Raw genomic sequence first — 20,217 nt, 5'->3', positions numbered from 1 at the left:
ATTAGGCTAATGGGGCGGTAGTTCCCAGGGTCTGTGGTGGCTCCCCCTTTGTGGAGTGGGATAACCGTTGCTGTGTGCCATTCAGTGGGCACAAAACCTGAGGTGAGGCTATGATTGAACATGATGCTTAGGTGTGATGCCAGTTCATTCTGCATTTCATGTAGAACGCAGCCTGGGACGTTGTCAGGTCCCATGGATGCTGTGTTCTTGGCTTTGGAGAGTGTGGTTTTTACCTGTGCAGCCATGATTACAGGAATTTTGCATTCTTCAGGTATAGAGATGGGCCCTTTAGGGGGTGAGAGGGGGGGGGGTCAATTTAACACTGAACCTATCTGCCAGGATGTTGGCAATATCAGTTGGTTCTGTGTATTTAGTGCCATTGTGCTGTAACTCAGAGCAGATCTGAGTGTTGCCATTGAGATTCTTGACATAGCTATAGAATGCTTTGTGGTTGTCTTCAGAATCAGTAGCAATTTTGTTTTCGTAACTAGCTTTGGAGTATTTTATGAGGGATCTTAGCTTCTTACCGAGACTGACCAGGGAGTTCCTCCAATCATGGAATTTTACTCTTTTTTTGCGGCTGTTTCTTTCTTCTGTTGTAGAGTATGTTTATGGCAGGGGACCACCAGATTGGCCTTTTTTTTTTTTTTTTGGAGGATAGCATCTTGGTTCCGTTAGGGATAAGCACGATCCATGCACCACTCATGTAAGTGCTTATAAAGTGCATTTGTGTAGGATTCAGCAGCCGTACCTCTATTTGCCCATCTGCATGGGTGTCGTGAAGTTTTGGAGAAATTTTTTTACAGTGGTTTCCCTAATGGGGGGTGGGGGTGGGATGTGGAAGTCTAGGGTGATTAGCTTGTGGTCGGATCTGACCAACGAGGAATTGACTTCTGGTGTGGAACACCGGTCACCAATGTTGGTAATGACCAAGTCTAGGATATTGCTGCCCCCGGTGGGGGTGTGGATAAGTTGATCCAAGCCATTGAAATTTATGAATTCCAGAAAACGTTGAGCAAAATAGTTGGTACACGAGTAGTTTTCCCAGTTAATGGTGTGGTAATTGAAATCGCCCATTATTAGGGTGTTGGGTTGTACCCCAATATTTTCCAGTGTATCAAGAAATGAGGAGTGGGAATCCTGGGGCATGGTTGGGGGATCTGTAGCAAGTAACAATTTGGATTGTGGTCTTGCCCAGAGTTAGTTGCACTTGGATAATCTCTGATGCATTATGCTGAGCAACTAGCCTGGAGGTGTGGGTGCTCTCTGGACCCTTGGAACAGGTCTCTCTCACTGCACAGATGTCGATGCACTCCATTTTAAGGAATGCCTCGAATGAATGCATTTTGTGGTTTAGACTTCTAGCATTGAATAGCATTACCCTCAGAATTTTGCTTGATTTGTACCTATTAAGTTGGTGAATTTGTCATTTGAACCTTGCTTAAAAAAGGCACTATAGCGGTGGAAAGAGCCTTAGCCAGTATCAGGAATCCCGGGGGCGACAGGTGCAGGCCATCTCTGGCAAAGCATCATGGTCTGTCGATCATGTCATCCCAGGCAAACAGATACTGGATCCCCTTAGAATGACACCAGAAGCTTAGCCAGTTGATGAAGTCAATCATTTTGTCCTTGTACTGTGGTCTCATTCTGGGTGATGGCAGGATGCTAATCAGGGCCAGGGTCATACCTGCCTGGGCTACAAAATCTGAGAGCTCCTCCACATCTCTTTTCATGTAGTCCAGGGAGGTATGTCTCAGGTCATTCACACCAACATGGACATGACATGTGTACTTGTTGTGGAGTGACCTGAGTGCGTGCGTTGTGTGGCAGATCCTGGCACCCGACAGGCAGGTGATAGTAACTTTCTCCTTGTTTAGCCTGGTGAGTGGAACATCAGTGTGCCTGACTATAGAGTCACCTATGACTAGAATGTTGGGTACGTTATTATGCCTTATGAGCTGTGGTTGAGTGGCACACTGAGTTTGTGGGCTGTTTGTCATTTGGGTTGTGTTGGGGGTTGGAGGTTGCTTGCGTTTCTGCTTTGGAGGTCTCTGTTGCTCGAGCAGATTTTTTGAGAGCCTCCGGGAATGTAGGTGTGTGTTTCTATGTGTGTGTTTTGGTGGTGTAGGTTTTGAGGGACTATGTGATGAGTGTGGTGTGGTGCAATTGTTTACCTTCTCCTCTTGACTGGCAAGTCCAGTCTTGGGTGAAGAGAGCTTTGCTTCCAGTTTGGGTATATAAGTGCATCTCTAACAGGTTGTAGTGTTGGGTGATAGGAGGAGAGGGTTGTCTGTGTACATGAGGCAGTTGCTGCATTGCCCCAAGATGTCCAGATTCATCAGGTAGACAGGAGAAAACACCAGGAGCTGACCCTTAGGCATGCCTGGATAGGTGGTTATTTAAGTACTAAAAACTGTTTTCCTATAGACAAGTGAGGAAAGTTGAGTGCTGTAGTAATTTGTAGCTTATTTAGTGCTTACGAGTTCTGAACAAGTGCTGAGTTCAAAGAAACCGATTTTTGTGCCAAAACTAAAAAAATGGCTAGTTCTAAGGGAAAATTTGAAGAGCAGACTTTATGGCACCGGGAATAGTTTAACCCTAGCTAAGCGGCAATGCATAAAGTGTATATTTTATTTATTTATTTTTAATATAACAGTAGCAAATGAGCTAACCGATTTAAACAACTTAACCAGTAAAAAGCTAAAAACTGAGCCCCGTTCCAGCAGTCTTCGATCAGACAAGTTCTGACTGCACACTCCTGCCACTAGGGTGCAGTGGAACCTTCTCCAAAAAAAGATGGTCTGAATTAGTGCTCAGATTATACAAAGCTAGATTCAGCAGGTCTGAATTTACTTTATGCTATAGCAAGCAAGGTGCACCAATTTCAGAAAGAAACAGTTCAAATAAGCAGGCACAATAAGCCTTTAACCAGAAACTCCCAGCTCAGAAGGGCAGAATATATCCTCTCCTCCCACAAGAGTGCAGACCACACCTTCTTAATATAAAATAATTGGCCCAAAGCCCAAGTGCTTAAACCACAACTAATGCACTTTTAGAATAAAAGACACTAAGCCTTCAATCAGCAACTCCCAACTTAGAAGGATGTAAGCTATGTGTCCTGCCACAGCACTGCAGACCACAAGTCTTCTTAATGTAAAACAACTGGTCTGAAGCCCAAGTGCTTCAACCAAAGGCTTAGAATAACAGTTACAGTTTAATCAGGCTACTAACAAACAGTAATAAATACAGCAGAATAAATGCAATTATGTACTTTTAAGAACAAGCAGCAAAAGCAAAATAAAGTCGGAAGAATTACAAATGCAGTAAAAGTGCAATTTTTTTTTATATAACAATAGAAAACGAGCAAACTGATTTAAACAAATTACCCAGTTAACCAGTGAAAAAGCTCAAAACTGAGCCCTGTTCCAGCAGTCGTCAATCAGACAAGTTCTAACTGCACACTCATGCCACTAGGGTGCAAGGGAACCTTCTCCAAAAGAGATGGGGCCTGGATTAGTGTTCAAGTTATACAAACAAAACTAGATTCAGGATGCCTGAATCTAGTCTATGCTACAGCAACCAAGGTGCACCAATTTCAGAAAGAAACAGTTCAAATAAGCAGGCACAATAAGCATTTAACCAGAAATTCCCAGCTCAGGGCAGAATCTAGCCTCTCCTCCCACAAGAGTGCAGACCACAAACCTTCTTAATGAAAAATAACTGGCCTGAAGCTCAAGTGCTTTAACCAGAACTGATACACTTTTATAATAGCAGATACTGAGCCTTCAATCAGCAATTCCCAGCTTAGAAGGATGTAAGCTACCTGTCCTGCCATAACAGTGCAGTCCACAAACCTTCTTAATGTAAAAAAACAAAAGGCTTAGAGTAACAGTTATGATTTAATCAGTATTCTACCAAGCAGCAATAAATGGAGCAGAATTAATACAATTGAGTACTTTTAAGAAGAGGCAAAAGCAAAATAAAGTCCATTTTTTGTTAGTAAAGTGCAAGGAGAGAGGAAGAAGGAGCAGAAGAAAAATTCAAGGTTAAGAACCTAAATGGGTTGGCCTTCTCAAATGTTCTCTCTGTATTAAATAGAGTGAACACCTGACTGGGAGGGGTGTCCCAGATCAAATTTACAGTAGGGGGCGGGCAACTGCAAAGCCACCAACTATAACAACACCACAAGAATAGGGTGGGGAGGAGAGGGAAATGCTAGAAAATATATAAAATATTTCAGTCAGGCAAAATTAAGACAATGCAGAACTCTGAAAGGGTAAAATGCCAAGAAATATACTTATCAATCAGTGATATATTTCCAGGTTGTTTGAGAATCACACTGCAGACAGAACACCAGGAGTTTCCAACAGTGTATGCCTTTCTATCCAGTTTCCTCTCCTACCAAAGGGAATCTATACCAGTGGCTTTGACCCAGTTAGTGCCAGACCTTTAATTATTGGGAGTCATGGTTAGCTGAGCTTTTATCTAAGAGTAATGTAAACATTGCAGAGGAATCAGTGCAACTCTGGACAGCTGTTTAGGAAGGCATATTGGTAGTGAGTTATTAGTACTGCCTCTCATGACTTTTCTCTGGATTGATTCCTGGGGGATACCTTTTGTGCAGAATCTGCATGCCCTGTCTATGTCTGTCCATTTCAGTTGTTGATCAGATGTGCTGTTTCCTCCACTGTACCAAAGACATACTAACTGGTGAATTAGTGTATTCAAATTGCTTTTGTTGTGTGATATCCCTTCTGGAATTAGTTCTCTGTCTTTCACCTCTTACTTTCGAGACACACTTCAGCCTCTCCATGATGCTGGGTATGGCAGAAGGAGTTTAAAAATAAATAAGTGAATGAAAGGCTAACTATATTACCACTTGTCCTTTTGCTGTCATGCCCTACTTCTAGTAGCTTAGCTTTTCTGATAAATTAAGACTTCATGGAACTTGATGTCTTGTGATTCCTTCTCTCAAGAGTTTTGGTAGTGTGCACCTTCAGTCTTTGCTTATAAGTGATGTATCATAAAGGTCAAGATGAATAACATTCTGTTATGCATTTCATTTTATTATGTACAAAAAATGTGCTGAATGAAGTGCAGATGGGAAATTATCAGGGTCATTAGGATCCCCCAAAAAGTGGTGGCAGCTCCCCTGAGCCATTTCCATTTGGATGACAGTGCAGACAGCTTGCATCATGCTTTTCGTTCAGGTGACGGAACAGAAATGCTGCATTGTGTCATGCTTCTATTTCAGTAAGGCACTGTAGTCCTAGATAGCAGAAGTTGGTCACAAAATATGTTATGGTATTATTTTAGCAAATAAGTTTATTCTGGGTCTCATTTACTGCTTTAAAATCTGACTTATTTCGGACAAATGGAAATAAAATAAAATGCCGTGCATGTTTATTTGTCTAAATGTATATATTTTTTCAGACAATAGCAAGGCAGTTAGCAGAAATTTTGCTCCGTGGAATGTGTGAGCAGAGTTACTGGAGTCCACTGGAAGACCCTCCTCAGCAGTCACCGTTAGATGACCCCTTGCATCAAGGTTTAAGTGCCAAAAACTATGCCCTCAGCAGAAGACCAAAGGTGTACACTGGAGAAAAGTATGTTCTCAGTTTTTTGTTTCTGTGGATTGTTTGGATTATATTTCAAGAAGATGCATATGTTGTAAAGGCATGGTAATTCAAGTCATTCCTAGATTATTTCTTTAGAGTTTCTAATCAAGCACATAGTTTGACATTATTACAGAGGGTTGTAATGGAATGCTTTTAGATGCACTGATATGCAAATAGTGACAAAGATTTGTTGCCATACTGTACACGATACTAAATATTGGTTCCACTATACTAATTTGATACTAAATGTTACTGTTTAGCTACACTGATTTGATACTATGTTACTGTTCAACTACACTGATTTGATACTTAATATTACTGTTCCGCTACAGTGATTTGATACTATGTTACTGTTCTGCTACACTGATTTGATACTAAATGTTACTGTTCAGCTTCACTGATTTGATACTAAATGTTACTGTTCAGCTACACTGATTTTACTAAATGTTTTTGTTCAGCTACTCTGATTTGCATTTGGCTTAGTAGTATAACTAAAAAAAATGATGGGGATTCAGTAGCGTTTGCCAAAATTAATGACCGTAGACATGGAAAACATTTGAATCCTGCAAAAAATGCACTGTGGCTTGACCAATGTAGTAACACCTACAGAATGTCTTTAACATAAACTTAGTTTGTTTTGAAAGAACATACTCATGTGTGCACTTGTAACTTCAGACAGTTTTCATTCTACTTTCCTGAGGATGAAAACTATTATGACTTTCTTTCAAGGATTATTAAATGAATGAGCACCAGACCTTTTAATGGTCTTTATAGCTGCTGCTACAACCACTTTTGCTTTAAGCTACTTTATTTGATTGACTTTCGACATTACACTATATATGTAACTGCACTAATTCCTTTATTTGACTTCGTTTTGACATCATAGTGTGTAATACGTAACTGCTGTAATTGTGTTATTTGACTGACTTTCGACATCAATATGTAACTGCTCTAATTATGTTATTTAACTGACTTTCAACATCACATTGTGTCATGTAGAGCTGCTCTAATTCCTTTATTTGACTTACTTTTGATGTCATACTGTGTAATCTGTAACTGCTGTAATTGCTTTATTTGACTGACTTTCGACATCACGTGTAATATTTAACTGCTATAATTGTGTTATTTAACTGACTTATGACATCACATTGTCTCATCTGTAATTGCGTTATTTGACGTTTAGCGTCACACTGCAATATGTAATTGCTTTACATATTACACAGTGTGATACATATCACACTGTGTAATATGTAATTGTAATTGCTTTATTTAACTTAATTGCAGTGTCGCACTGGGTAATATGTAACTGCTGTAGTTGCTTTATTTGACTGACTTTCAACATCACATTGTATATTATGGAACTGTTATAATTGTGTTATTTGACTTACTTTCAGTGTCATACTGTGTAATAGTTGACTGCTGTTAATTGCTTTAACTTAATTACGATGTCACACTATAATATGTAACTGTTGTAATTGCTGTTTGTGTTGCTTTCATGCATGATCTACTTTTTGTTATGTTTGCCTGTCCTGCCAAAAACCACTGTAATCCTTCATGGATTACTTTTTGCTCATGCAGTTGTGTTTATATCTTGTGTTTGTTTATATATTTTTTTTCCTATTTGGCTTGGTCCTTGACTGAAAAGGGCCAATCACCAGATTAACAAACAAATAAATAAAACCCTTAATGGTCTTTGTTAAAGGAAAACGCCACCCTCTCCTCCAGTTTAACTCAATCTTTAGGTTTCTTTTCTCTCTACAGTATGTTTCCAGTATTGTGTAGGTACCAGAAACCTGCTTGTACTTTTTAAAACTTTCATTTCCTTGTCTTGGAATTAAAGGAAGGGAAAGTTCACCTGCTTTTTTATGGTCAACTTCTCACATACTTTGCAGAGGAGTTCGTCTCCACCTGCATGACATATAGACACAGTTAACTCTGTGGTTTACCCTGACAGATACTGCTGTCAGCCTTAGATGGAAATTAATCCTGCTAATGTCAGGAGCACAGCAGCTGATATAAAAAAGACAGAAAATAGTTTTTATTGCAGAAATGAGGAGAACATAACGCACACCCCTTTTGTAGCAAAGCAAAATAGTTAGATCAGTCAGGGGTTTAAAGGCAATTGTCAACTCTTCTGACAAATTTACATAAGTGGCAACACAGTATTGAAATGCTAAGCTTTAAATGTTGGTTATTTATCATAGTTTATATGTTGAGATAACATAAATGTAGTATCAAAGATTTCTGTGACATTTCCAAAAACAACCACAAGGCATTCTACAGTTATGTCAAGAATCTAAATAGCAATGCTCAGATCTGCTCTGAGCTACAACAGAATGGCATTAAATATACTGATCCCAAGGATATTGCCAATATCCTTGCAGATCAATTCAGTGCCAACTTCACCCCGCTCTCACCCCCTAAATGGTTCATCTCAATACCAAAAGATTGCCAAATTCCAGTAATAACGGCCACACAGGTAAAAAGCGCACTCTCCAAAGCTAAGAATACAGCATCCATGGGACCAGTTGATATCCCGGGGTGTGTATTACATGAACTACAAAATGAACTGGCACCTCACCTAAGTGTCATGTTTAATCATAGCCTCACCTCAGGCTTCGTGCCTACTGAGTGGCGCACAGCTAGAGTTATCCCACTCCACAAGGGGGATCCACCTTGGATCCAGGGAACTATCGCCCCATCAGTCTGATGAGCCTGATCTGCAAGGCCATGGAACGTATTATCATGGAACTTATAAACAAAGACATTGGCAACCTTCAAACACTGGACCCCACCCAGTTTAGGTTCAAGAAGGGCCGATCTTGTCTCCTGAACCTGATTGACTTCTTTGAATCAGTCTCCAGAGCCGTGGACGAGGATAAGGTGGTCCACACAAAGCCTATCTGGACCTCGCCAAGGCTTTTGTCACCACCCCCCACTCTGAAATCATAGATAAACTTACTAAGCTGGGCATTAATCCCTACGTCACTCGATGGGTTGCCAACTGGCTTACTGACAGAACCCACACTGTAAAAGTAGCCAACTCCAAATCCAACTCCAGACAAGTGACAAGTGGAGTACCTCAGGGTTCAGTCCTAGGACCGCTCTTGTTTGGCATCTACTTCTCTGAAGTACAGGCCAACACTAAGGGACTCTGGCTAACAAAGTTCGCAGATGACTGCAAACTGGGAGCCATTATTGAATCCCCAAATGATGTGGATACTCTACAAAAGGGCCTTATAGAAACATATGCTTGGTGCCAGAGCCATGGGCTCAATGCCAAGAAATGTGTAGTGATCCCCTTTGGGAAAAAAACATGTACCCGTGAATTACCACATAGGTGGCAGTACACTAAACACCGAAAGTGTGATGAGAGACTTAGGGACATAAGTGGACAGTGGTCTCACTTTCAGTGACCACATCGCCACAACAGTCAGGAAATCCTTCTACGTGGCATACCTCATCACTAAGGGCTTTTCATCCAGAAAAAAGAAGGCCATTTTCCCACTGTACTCATCCCTCATTAGACCCCATTGTAGAATACAATGCCCCGTTTGCAATGTACCTCTCAAGACATCTGCAACAACTGGAAAGACTGCAGAAATACCTCACTAAAAGAATCACAGGCCCAAAGTAGATGCCCTACGCTGACCGCCTTAAAAAACTCCACCTATGCTCTGTCGCATATAGTCTACTTGATGCGATCTCTGCTTAACATACAAGGCCGTGTCGAACCCAGAGCTGTTGGACATGCTACACTTAAAGAAATCCCAATCCCTCAGAGCCACACGCTCCAGGGATCTAAACCTTGTCATCGCAGTAAACAAAACATGCTGGAGGGATAGGTTCCTGACCCAGACTCTGGAATAGACTGCCCATGCATGTCAAGCAGAGCGCCTCTTTGGCCCTCTTCAAAAGGAACCTTGATGATTGGATGGGAGAAAGGAAATTCACCCCAGGGATCACGTCAGTCACCCTACTAGATGGGTCCAGGGAAGTAAATAGTGTGGGAAGAAATAGCCAGGGAATTGTTATGGTTAGGCTTGTATAGGCCCTAGGGCCGATAGCCTAGTACCAACCTATGAAGTCAAAAAATATTTTTTCTTGTAAAATACCAACACATTTACCATTTTTAAGCCCCCCACCCCCACTCCACTCCACTCATAAGGCAGAACTGCAGAAAGAGAGACAAACAGCAACTCTGTTAGCCAGGTGCAATGATGATGATCATAAAAAGATATTTTATGCTTTTTTGTGACATGCTTCCAAAGAGAGATGCATATCTGATACACTCAGATCCATGGTAAGAGATTCCCACTGATTTTGAGTTAGTCCTTACATTGTTAGAGTGCAAGAGCATTTTGTAGTCACCAGAGGAAATGTGACCATTGATGGCAACCATAATATACAGCTGAATTTACTTGAATGTACAGTTACTATGTGCTTTTGCATTAATAACATTAAGAAAAAGAAATCAGAAGTACTTAACTGTGTTTAAATGCGCATACGCACACATAGTCAGACGTGCATTCAAACACAGTATTGCATCCTATATATAGTATTCTACGTGATGCATACATTTTCATACACGCACGTGCATTACACAAAATTTCCATTTTGATGTGTTTTTGTTGAAAGGAATGAACTACATGCATAGGTATATAATCTAGTTCTCAATTACACGCGCATGCACACACATGTTTTTGTACACATGTACTTTATAACTTTATACACAAACCCACACATACATACACTATATATATATCTATATGTGCACATGGGTGCATACAATTCATTATTTGTAATGAACATAGTAGAGTTATGCATTGTTAATGTATACATTCTAGTAAATGTTGCTTAATGTTTTACTTGGTCACTGCCACACAATTGTCTATGTGTCGCACATGCAATCTTGATGCATGTCTTTACATCAGTATTTTTTTTCTTTGTATTGTTAAGTGTATTTAATACTTATTATCTTTGCAGTGTAGCCCATGTCATGGCTGAAAAGGGTCCTGGGACCGGTTCACTTTCTTGGTTACCAAAGTATAAATAAATATGAAATAGAAAAAAGCAGTGTGAACATGACAGAAATAATTAAGGAAGGGGTAAAGCACATTTTAATTATGCATCATTCATGAGAGAAAAAAAAAACACTGAATGCATTGAGAAGTAGCAGACAGACTTGGTTTCTAATATTATACTTATCACTTGTAAATGTACAGCAGGGATCATTTACTGCAGTGAGAGTTTTCACACCACAGCATGAAAGTGTGGGGGAAGGTCTGTCAGTTCTTTTAGAACTACAATTACAAAAGCCTGATATTTACCTTCTTTCTTTTGCTGGAAGTAGCTAACTACTATTTATAGCACAGGACAAGCTCTACAGAAATATAAATGAGGCTCATTCAGGGAAAGGTAGAAGTAGCTCTGTTTCAGAAGGTGTGTTTAGATGACAGTGCTTCACAGTCTTGCCATTCTATCATAATGGTATGAGAAAATTAACACAACTTCTTTATGTCTATCATGAGTAATATAAAGAGCACTTGAAATGTATTCTGGGAAGAAGGAATGAAGGCAAGAAAACAAGATCACGTTGCAAAAGCAGGTCCCACCACCCACCATTTTGAGGGAAACACATTACAATTGTCAAAGAAATGCTTGGAGTGATTTTGTGGCATTAAAATAGCTCTGAAAACAGATGCAATGAAAAAAAATTTTTTTTTGGAGTGCTAAGGTGGAGTTTTCCTTTAATCCGTGTATCCTTACTGCAGTTGCCTAGAATGAAAGCGTTTTTATCCAAAATTAAGTGGCAAGAAGGGATTTATAGCCCCCTTTGGCTGTGTTGAAGTGATGTACTTTGTTGGACCGATACAAGTCTGTAATGCTGAAACAAATACAGGACTAAGAGGGTCTATATTATAATACCTAAAATCCTTTTAAGCAGACGCAAAAACACTGACACATATTGCACGAACCGAGATTATGTCGAACGTACAAAACCGCGAAATTCAAAAAGTCGAATTGTCATGGTTGGCCCGTCTGTGGTACAGTAACGTAAGGTAAGTGTGCGATAGTTATGGACCTTAGGGTTGGTACGGGTTAAGGTAAGTGCATAGATAGGTAATGTATGTAAGGTTTAGTGTAGGGTTAGAATTAGGGTTTTGTTAAATGTATGTGTGTGGATTATTTGTTTTGTTTTGGTATATCGCTGTAGGGTAAGTGTGCGATAGTTACAGACCTTAGGGTTAGAGTGCTGGTTAAGGTAAGTGCATAGATAATAATGTATGTAAGGTTTTTAGTGAAGGGTTAGACATAGGGTTTTGGTGCTTTACTTTAGGGTTAGAAGTAGGGTTTTGGTTAGTGTATGTATGTGGTTTAGCAATGGAGAAACGGGGGAAGATGTATATGGTTTATTTATTTTGTTTGGGCAGGCAGTATGTAGTGGGAGGTGGAGTTGGCCGAATATGTACATTCGGCATATTCGTGGTTCGCGCAATACGTGTTGGTGTTTTCGTGTTCGCTTAAAGGGATTTTCGCTATTATAATATAGACCCGACTAAGATATATATGTTGTATGCTGGAATTGTGGCTTTGCAAATATATAATTGGCTACTGCACCTTACGTTAAAATACAGTTATTCAGTTAATTACAGCAGAAAGCAGAACATTGAGTAGTGGATGACCAGTTTTGTGTTATTTCTGCATATTTATATAGTAAAGGAAGGTGAAATTATAAGAGGAATATACCTTACATAGTGCAACTGCTTGATGATGTTGGTGTTTTAAAAAATAAACACCAGACTGAAGTATGATTTCAGTGGAAATAAGAACCTTTACTCTAGCAGTATAACTGCAACTCACTGCTTTTCAGTTTGTCAAAGAAATGCAGAGAGAGAAATTTGGTGTTTTATTTCATTTAAAATTACTTGGTGCTCCTGGCATTTTAACGCTAACAGTCTCATTAAATAGAATTTAATAGCAGGCTACAGGTTCAAAAATAAATTTGTGGGAAGGTTTAACCTCCATGTTTTCAGGAGTAAGTGGTGTTAAGAGGAGTCCTCACACCCATGCAGATGGCTTTAAGGAAAAACAGCTTGCATACACCATTGACCTTGTATAAGAATGCAGTAAAGGACATATCTTTATGTTTAGTATTCCTACCAAGCAGACGTGTGCAGACCATTGTGTGTAACCATTGCCTATTATTTCACGTCAGGTGGACATTACTGAATTGGAAAGTTGTGAAAATATTTAAAAAGCTATTTATTGCAAATGTAGGAGTGTTAACAATTAACTGTGGAAGCTTGACACAGTGAAATGGCTGAAAATAAAGACCATTCTTGTGGTTCTCTAGAAATGTTTCAGTAAATATTTTATTTAAAAAAGAAAATAAACTGAAGTGAAGAAATTTTCCAACTGTTAAGGATTCCTGAGAAGAGAGAAAGGAACACCTGTTAGGATCTTTGAGGACTAATTTCATTGTTGAAAAGATTTTAGCAAGGTGATACATTCCATGCTGTACTGAAATAGTTTTTCTTCTGGAAAAGAACATATTTACCTTGCAGTACCATCTAAGGTGTTTTCTTTTCTGAAACCTAGCCTCTTCAGCGCAACAAGAGGATATTACTTATGGTTCTAGGGAGAAGGGCAAAACGAGAGACATTTAAGAATCAACACCTAAGTTAGATTCCAGCCAAACATGGAACTGAACACCTCTTCTAGGTTCCATCTGGACTAGAGATATAAGTCCATTATCTCTGATTCTGATGTGTTATATTCATTTTCTTTCATTTGAAGTCACATTGGTTGGAAAAAGTTTTTTTTTTAATAAGTTCACATCAAATGAATGCAAGAATAGACTGCACTTTCCGGAGTTACATAAATTGTTCATTCTGTATAAGCATATCACCATTCTGTAATAAAAGCAGGCAGAGTTATGCCTTTTAGAGCATACTGTTGGCCAAACTAAACTGAGGCAAGGAATGGAGAGATTTTAAAATATCAAAGATATCAAGTGTTTCAGGTTTGAAGATGGCACAAATCGAGTTCTCCCACAAGCCCTGCAACTGGGTGGACAGTTCTTGCAGCTTTTCTAATTATAGGGCTGTTTTTGTTGGTCATAGAATGAAAGTCAGCTGCAGCCTACACATTTGGTTTAACAAGCATTTTCAGTGCACTTCAGAAACTGCAGTTGGGAATTGGGACCTAGGGGGCTGTATTCTGAGATAACAGGAGGAACAAGGAGTTTTGAAGCTAAAATGGAAAATCCTGAAAAACTAGAGCAGTTAAAAACTAATGCCTGACCAGTGGGTTAAAGTTGAGAATTAGAGATTCAAACTGTGATCAGAATCTCCTCTTGCAAAGTCCACTTACATTAAATCCTCTTCATTTTGTGATGGGTCAAACTTCTATCAGCTGATGACTATAGGGGTGTGAGGCCTGCACCAAGGCAACCACTTTGGAGAGGCAAGGGCATCCAGATGGATTCAGCCATATTTTAGCATTTGGCACAAAGCTTTGATTAACCTTCTCTCTCTGAGCAGTTTCTTGAGACCCTGTAGTGCAGGCTGGGTACTTCCACACAGGATCAAGTATTCTCCTGTCAAGGCCTTTCTGTCAGGTTGTACAACATTAATCAGCTAGAGTGGAAGAGACTTCTATGTCCCATCTTGTGCTGTTTTGGTCTATGGGCACAGCCCAGGTATTAGATGTGGTTGTATTATTTAATTTCAGTTGAGATTTGCCTTCATGAGTGAACGAGTGTTCCCTTAGGTAACGCTGATGCCTGCACCAAGCCCTTCTTGTGTAGGTCTTCTGCAGTGGAGCACTGCCTCCACCTTCTGTTGCCCTTAGCACCAGGGCACAGGAGCTCACATTCTCATAATCTTAAGTACCAGGTGAACCCAGTCCACTTCCTACTTAGGGTAAGGGGAGTGCTCTCATGTCCCTGGAAAGGGGACTCAGGATCCAGAGGTCTTGTCATTGACACAGGCAATGATAATAAGGCCTTCATTCAGTTGTTCTCCAATGGACTGGTCTGTAACATCTCTGCTGTCTATCCAAGAATCCCTATTCAGTAGCTGGGCAAGAAGGATGAGTAGGTATTGGTCATCCCCATATTGAACCTGTTTTTAAACATGCCATTTATATTGCCCAGAAGCATCTGAATTCAGACAGTCTTTGCTCTCAAGAAAGCAGATGCCTTCTGTAGTTTCACAGAGGAGTGGAGTGACTTCCAGATGCAAGCATCTGTTTGACTTCTCTGATTGGGCTTAGGTTTCGGGAACTACAGCACCTTTCCATAAGGTATGTAAGGCTTTTGATATGATGGACAGGAACATTTTGTCCTCTCTCACTTTTGGATTTTTGTCCCTTGATTTTCTGCCTCATCTATTCAGGTTTTAGTCCATTCTTTTGAAGTAGGCTGTGGAAAAACTGACGGACCTTGCTGAATTTATAATCAAGGAGGTTGTAGAAAAGGCTTGAAACACAGATTCTTTATTGGGGTTTCACATAACCAGTTGTAACCTTCATGCATAAGACATAGTAATGTGTCTGCATGGGGTTACATGGATGAAATGTACTTTAAGGATGAGCTTAGGTAGGCAATTCTGGATGCCACAGTCTGGGATGATGTCCTTATTTTTATCTGTTTTTTTTTCAAGGCCTGGTTGAGAACCTCCAGACACAGATGCAGGCATTAACAGCATTAGTGGTATCTGTGTTGTCCCTTTGTCTGTCGTCTTCTTTGCCATAGAGTTCTCCAAGAAGGCAGCCATGACCCAAATTGATGGGTTTTAGATGTCATGAGAGTTGGCAGTGTTTTAGACCTTTTAGGTGTACCCAAAAAAAACTTCAGTCATGGACCAGGTGGCCTACACAAAAACAAGGCAGTACTTTGAAAGGGACTGTAGGGGATGTTTCATCTCCAGTGTTTTCTTTTTTTAGTAGTGACAAGAGACTTCATTTCCATGCAGGAACAAGCAACTTTAGAGAGCATATCTGATCCTGATGTTTCATTGTTAATTTGGGATTTGATACTGTTATTATTGGAGATATTAGTATTGATGTAAGGAATTCTCTAACTGTAATTCTAAAGGGGTTATTCATTTAGCCCAATGATCCCATTCTGTTGGGTTCTGTGTTGGAAAAACTGAAAGGAAATTAAAAGGGCATATGTACGAACATTTTTATGATATATGTAGACAGAAAAGTACAAATGCCTTATTTAGGCATGTATCTATTTACCCAGACTATAAGTTAAATTTTTTTTTGTTTTGGAGAAGGTGGACAAGAGCTGCAGATGTGGTCCCTGGGGATTTATTTGGATAAGATGGAACTGTGGTGGCAACTTTGTCAATGCAAGGAATGTTCTGGGGTTGATTGTCACTAAATTAGTTTTCTGTCTCCTTAAACTGAAAACTTATCAAATATGAACATCTTTGCAAATAATTGCTTTTATATGAATATATATCTAGTTAAAGAAATGTAGGATTTTTAGAATTCTACAATAATGTCATTGTGGAACTGGTTCTGAATTCCGAGTGAAACAAGTATTTTTTAACCTGAGGTATATGAATATTATTCCCTGTTGATGGGACAAAAGTGCTCAAGGTATTTTCATTAAAGTGTACTTTAGTTTGGATCAGCACGGTATGTTGCTGTTTGGTGGTGTGGATGCGTCTCGTAATTTTGTGGGTTTTGTGGCTTCTCTTTTGGAGGTTTGTTACTTCCTTTCTGTATACAACAAGGCACCTGCTAAATGATGTCACAGGACATGGTGGACAGCTTCTTGACCCTTCAGTGTCTGTGGTCTGCACAATAGACTCCTTCAGTTTGTTGGTAGACTTTAACATTTGCTGATGCTGTTTGATTTCCTTTCTTCGTATGTCTTAACGGCTTGCTTCTATTGGCTGTGTCTCTCTTTTTTTTTTTTTCCTTTTTTTGAAACAGCTGTACTTATTCATCACATTATTGATTTGCAGTATGAGTTCACATGCATTACTAACAGGTAAAAAGTAGTAAAGCCCTTTCCGTTATTTTGTATTCATATTATACATACAGTATCCATAATAATGTTATTCTTTTAAGAGTTTCTATTATTAATGTCATGCAATATACATGTTTTTTTAACAATTTTCATTCACTCCATTATTTCACAAACTGCTTATTTCCTACTTCTCTTAAATCACATTCTTCTTTGTTATCCTACATGTTTGATCCCACTGATTCCATTTATTTTCTACTACATTTGCTCATTCCCTTTTTTTAAAGATACATACCTCCTGTTTCTTTTTGTTCTTTACAATATTCAAAACTTCTGTTACATTTGGTATAGATATTGATGTCCATGTTCTAGTTTTTTTTTGGGAGCCAGTAGTATTAAACTTGGTAAGGAGGCCTTACTATGTGTAGGCAGTTCTTATCCTACATCCCTGCTAAAAAGACAGATTCCATAATTAACACCATTTGTCCCCCCAATGTTTTGCTAAAGTACTCTGTAGGGAATTTTTAAAATCTACCAAAAAAGGTTTCCATTTCTCTCTGTCTTCCCTGTTGCAGTTCCAGTAGCTGCACTGTACCTGAGGAAAAATCTTCTGAAGTCTTCTTGGGGTATAAACTACATATGCAACTGTATCCATCCAAAAATCTTAAACCCTCTGAGGTTTTGTTGCATAGTTTGAAGCCCTACATTTTCCCCATTGTTCCTTTGTAAATTGCCTTTCTGTTCTTTTTCCAAATAACTTTATTAAAATCGGTAGATATTTAAAGAATTTGTAAGCAAAAGTCGTGTGTGGCATGTGCCATTCATAAAACCATAATCTTCAAACAGTTACATATTATCTACTAACATCATTTACTTTTTCTTTTTGCAGTCTTTTCTAATTTCCTGTGACTGTTTTTATAGTTGTAATGTCATATTTATGTGCCATAGTAAGCATCCTTTTTAATAGGGTCTTTTTTTAAAAGGACCTACACTCCCTTCCAGATCTGGTTTTTCACATAGCACAAGCTTCTCTCTTTGCTTTTACTGTATGATGAATCCTTTTATAGAAGAAAGTCTCTGTCTCACCTGCAGTCCAAACTTCTGCTTAACTTCATCCAACTCTGTTGCCTTTCCATCTAGTCTGCTTTGTATGCATCTAATTGCAGGTATCCCTTTTGGTAAAATCTTTTTTTCCATTCCCACACTGGCTTAGTTATTAGAATACTTTCTGCTGCTTTATGAATATATTATGTACGATTGCTACCATTCTCCTTTATTATGTACGATTGCTACCATTCTCCTTTATTATGTACGATCGCTACCATTCTCCTTTATTATGTACGATTGCTACCATTCTCCTTTATTATGTACGATCGCTACCATTCTCCTTTATTATGTACGATCGCTACCATTCTCCTTTATTATGTACGATCGCTACCATTCTCCTTTATTATGTACGATCGCTACCATTCTCCTTTATTATGTACGATCGCTACCATTCTCCTTTATTATGTACGATCGCTACCATTATTCTCCTTATTATGTACGATCGCTACCATTCTCCTTTATTATGTACGATCGCTACCATTCTCCTTTATTATGTACGATCGCTACCATTCTCCTTTATTATGTACGATCGCTACCATTCTCCTTTATTATGTACGATCGCTACCATTCTCCTTTATTATGTACGATCGCTACCATTCTCCTTTATTATGTACGATCGCTACCATTCTCCTTTATTATTATGTGATCGCTACCATTCTCTTATTATGTACGATCGCTACCATTCTCCTTTATTATGTACGATCGCTACCATTCTCCTTTATTATGTACGATCGCTACCATTCTCCTTTATTATGTACGATCGCTACCATTCTCCTTTATTATGTACGATCGCTACCATTCTCCTTTATTATGTACGATTGCTACCATTCTCCTTTATTATGTACGATCGCTACCATTCTCCTTTATATTATGTACGATCGCTACCATTCTCCTTTATTATGTACGATCGCTACCATTCTCCTTTATTATGTACGATTGCTACCATTCTCCTTTATTATGTACGATTGCTACCATTCTCCTTTATTATGTACGATTGCTACCATTCTCCTTTATTATGTACGATTGCTACCATTCTCCTTTATTATGTACGATTGCTACCAATTCTCCTTAAGGGATTGCATCCAAAATTCTAGTCTTTATTTCTCGAATCCCTCTCCCCTCACCCTCTCTCACACAGAGTTGATTTCATCATCACTTGTTTCTACTTTGATTTGTTTTATAATCTCCTGCTTGGTCAGGTAACCCTAAACCACCCTGTTTGTTGGGAGAAACTGGTTATCCCATTTAATCGCTCCCTTCCCAATTCAATTCCTTCAACTGTTTACTCATTATCATACGTAACTTCTCCCGTAGTTGATAAAAGTTACCATAACAGAACCTTTTTTTAATCCACACACACGCACATATGTTTCACTTTATCATATCTCTATAAGTATGGTTATAGCTGAACCAGATCATACATAGATTAATTTTCGTTTATTTAGTTGTCCTCAAAGACTTGAAACTGTCTGAAAATGTTCCACAGCAGTGAGATGTCATTTTGAGATTTATCAAGTGTAAAATAATATCTGCAAGTAAAGATTTTCTTAATTATCTACTAGTTATATTCTTGAATTTGTGAATAGCAATTCAAGTATAAACCGAATAAAGTGAAAGGAAAGTATCCTCACCTGCTTCCTTTGTTGGAACACATCTTGTCAGAGTGGAACCTGCCCATCTTGATTCTTTCATCTGACCTTATATCCTCCTTATTAACATGCTGTTATTTCAGGGAATGCATATGCAACCATTGGGCCACATTGATCCATATTTGTCAATATTGGTAACATCTTTGCCATTCTTTTAACTAGTGTAGACAATAACCTCTTTATAGTCATTGTTTAAAATTGGTGCAGCGGTAGCATTGTTGCCTCACAGCAAGAGGTTCTCCCGTTTGATTCTCCGCTGGAGTGCGGGGAGTGCCTTATATGTGGAGTCTGCATGTCCTCCCTGCGGTTGGATGGACGTTCGAAAGACATGTGTAAATGGGCGTGCCTTCGTTGAAGGTTGAACGTCGAGCTGGCACCTCGGCATTCGTCAAAATCTACTGCCAATCATTAGCGGACCGGAGTTCCACTGTGGTGACTCCTAACCGGGAAAAGCCGGAAGAAAACAACACATAGTCATTGTTTAAAATTGAAGTCGAAGCAGGATCTCAAGGGTCTTTATTTCTTTGGATAATACAGCCACCACAGCTTTCTTCCTTGATGCTAGTGCTCCTTTAAACTATTGCTAAACAAAGTCTTCTGGATATTTCTCTTTCATCCGGACTAACTTCTAAATTTTCATAATTTATTTATTTATTCATTTAACATTTGTTATATTTGAATATGTTCAGTTCCTGGAGGTTTCCCTGTTAAGTGATTTTACAATGTGGTTTATATTTCAGCTCTCTCCATATCTTAGCAATTAATTGTTGAGCATCATCTTACTGTAACCTTGGCATAAAGTTTTCAGTTTGTGCCTTTTTTGGTTTTCTTATTCTTCTGTTTTATAGAAATG

The 20,217-nt window shown here is 39.0% G+C and overlaps 1 protein-coding gene across 1 annotated transcript in view; it reads left to right on the top strand.

The window, feature by feature from the left end:
* Positions 1–20,217, top strand: part of TTC7B (tetratricopeptide repeat domain 7B) — a gene marked incomplete in the record, with an annotated part of 1,939,345 nt that overhangs the window by 913,851 nt on the left and 1,005,277 nt on the right. Inside the window, 1 exon segment of the mRNA XM_044074706.1 lies at positions 5,434–5,606. Within this exon segment, the coding sequence (XP_043930641.1) occupies positions 5,434–5,606 (173 nt within the window).

Source organism: Protopterus annectens, chromosome 6.part0, assembly GCF_019279795.1.
Source record: "Protopterus annectens isolate FY-2018-M chromosome 6.part0, PAN1.0, whole genome shotgun sequence".
NCBI lineage: Eukaryota > Metazoa > Chordata > Ceratodontiformes > Protopteridae > Protopterus > Protopterus annectens.
This window is presented reverse-complemented; position numbering and strand designations above follow the sequence as displayed.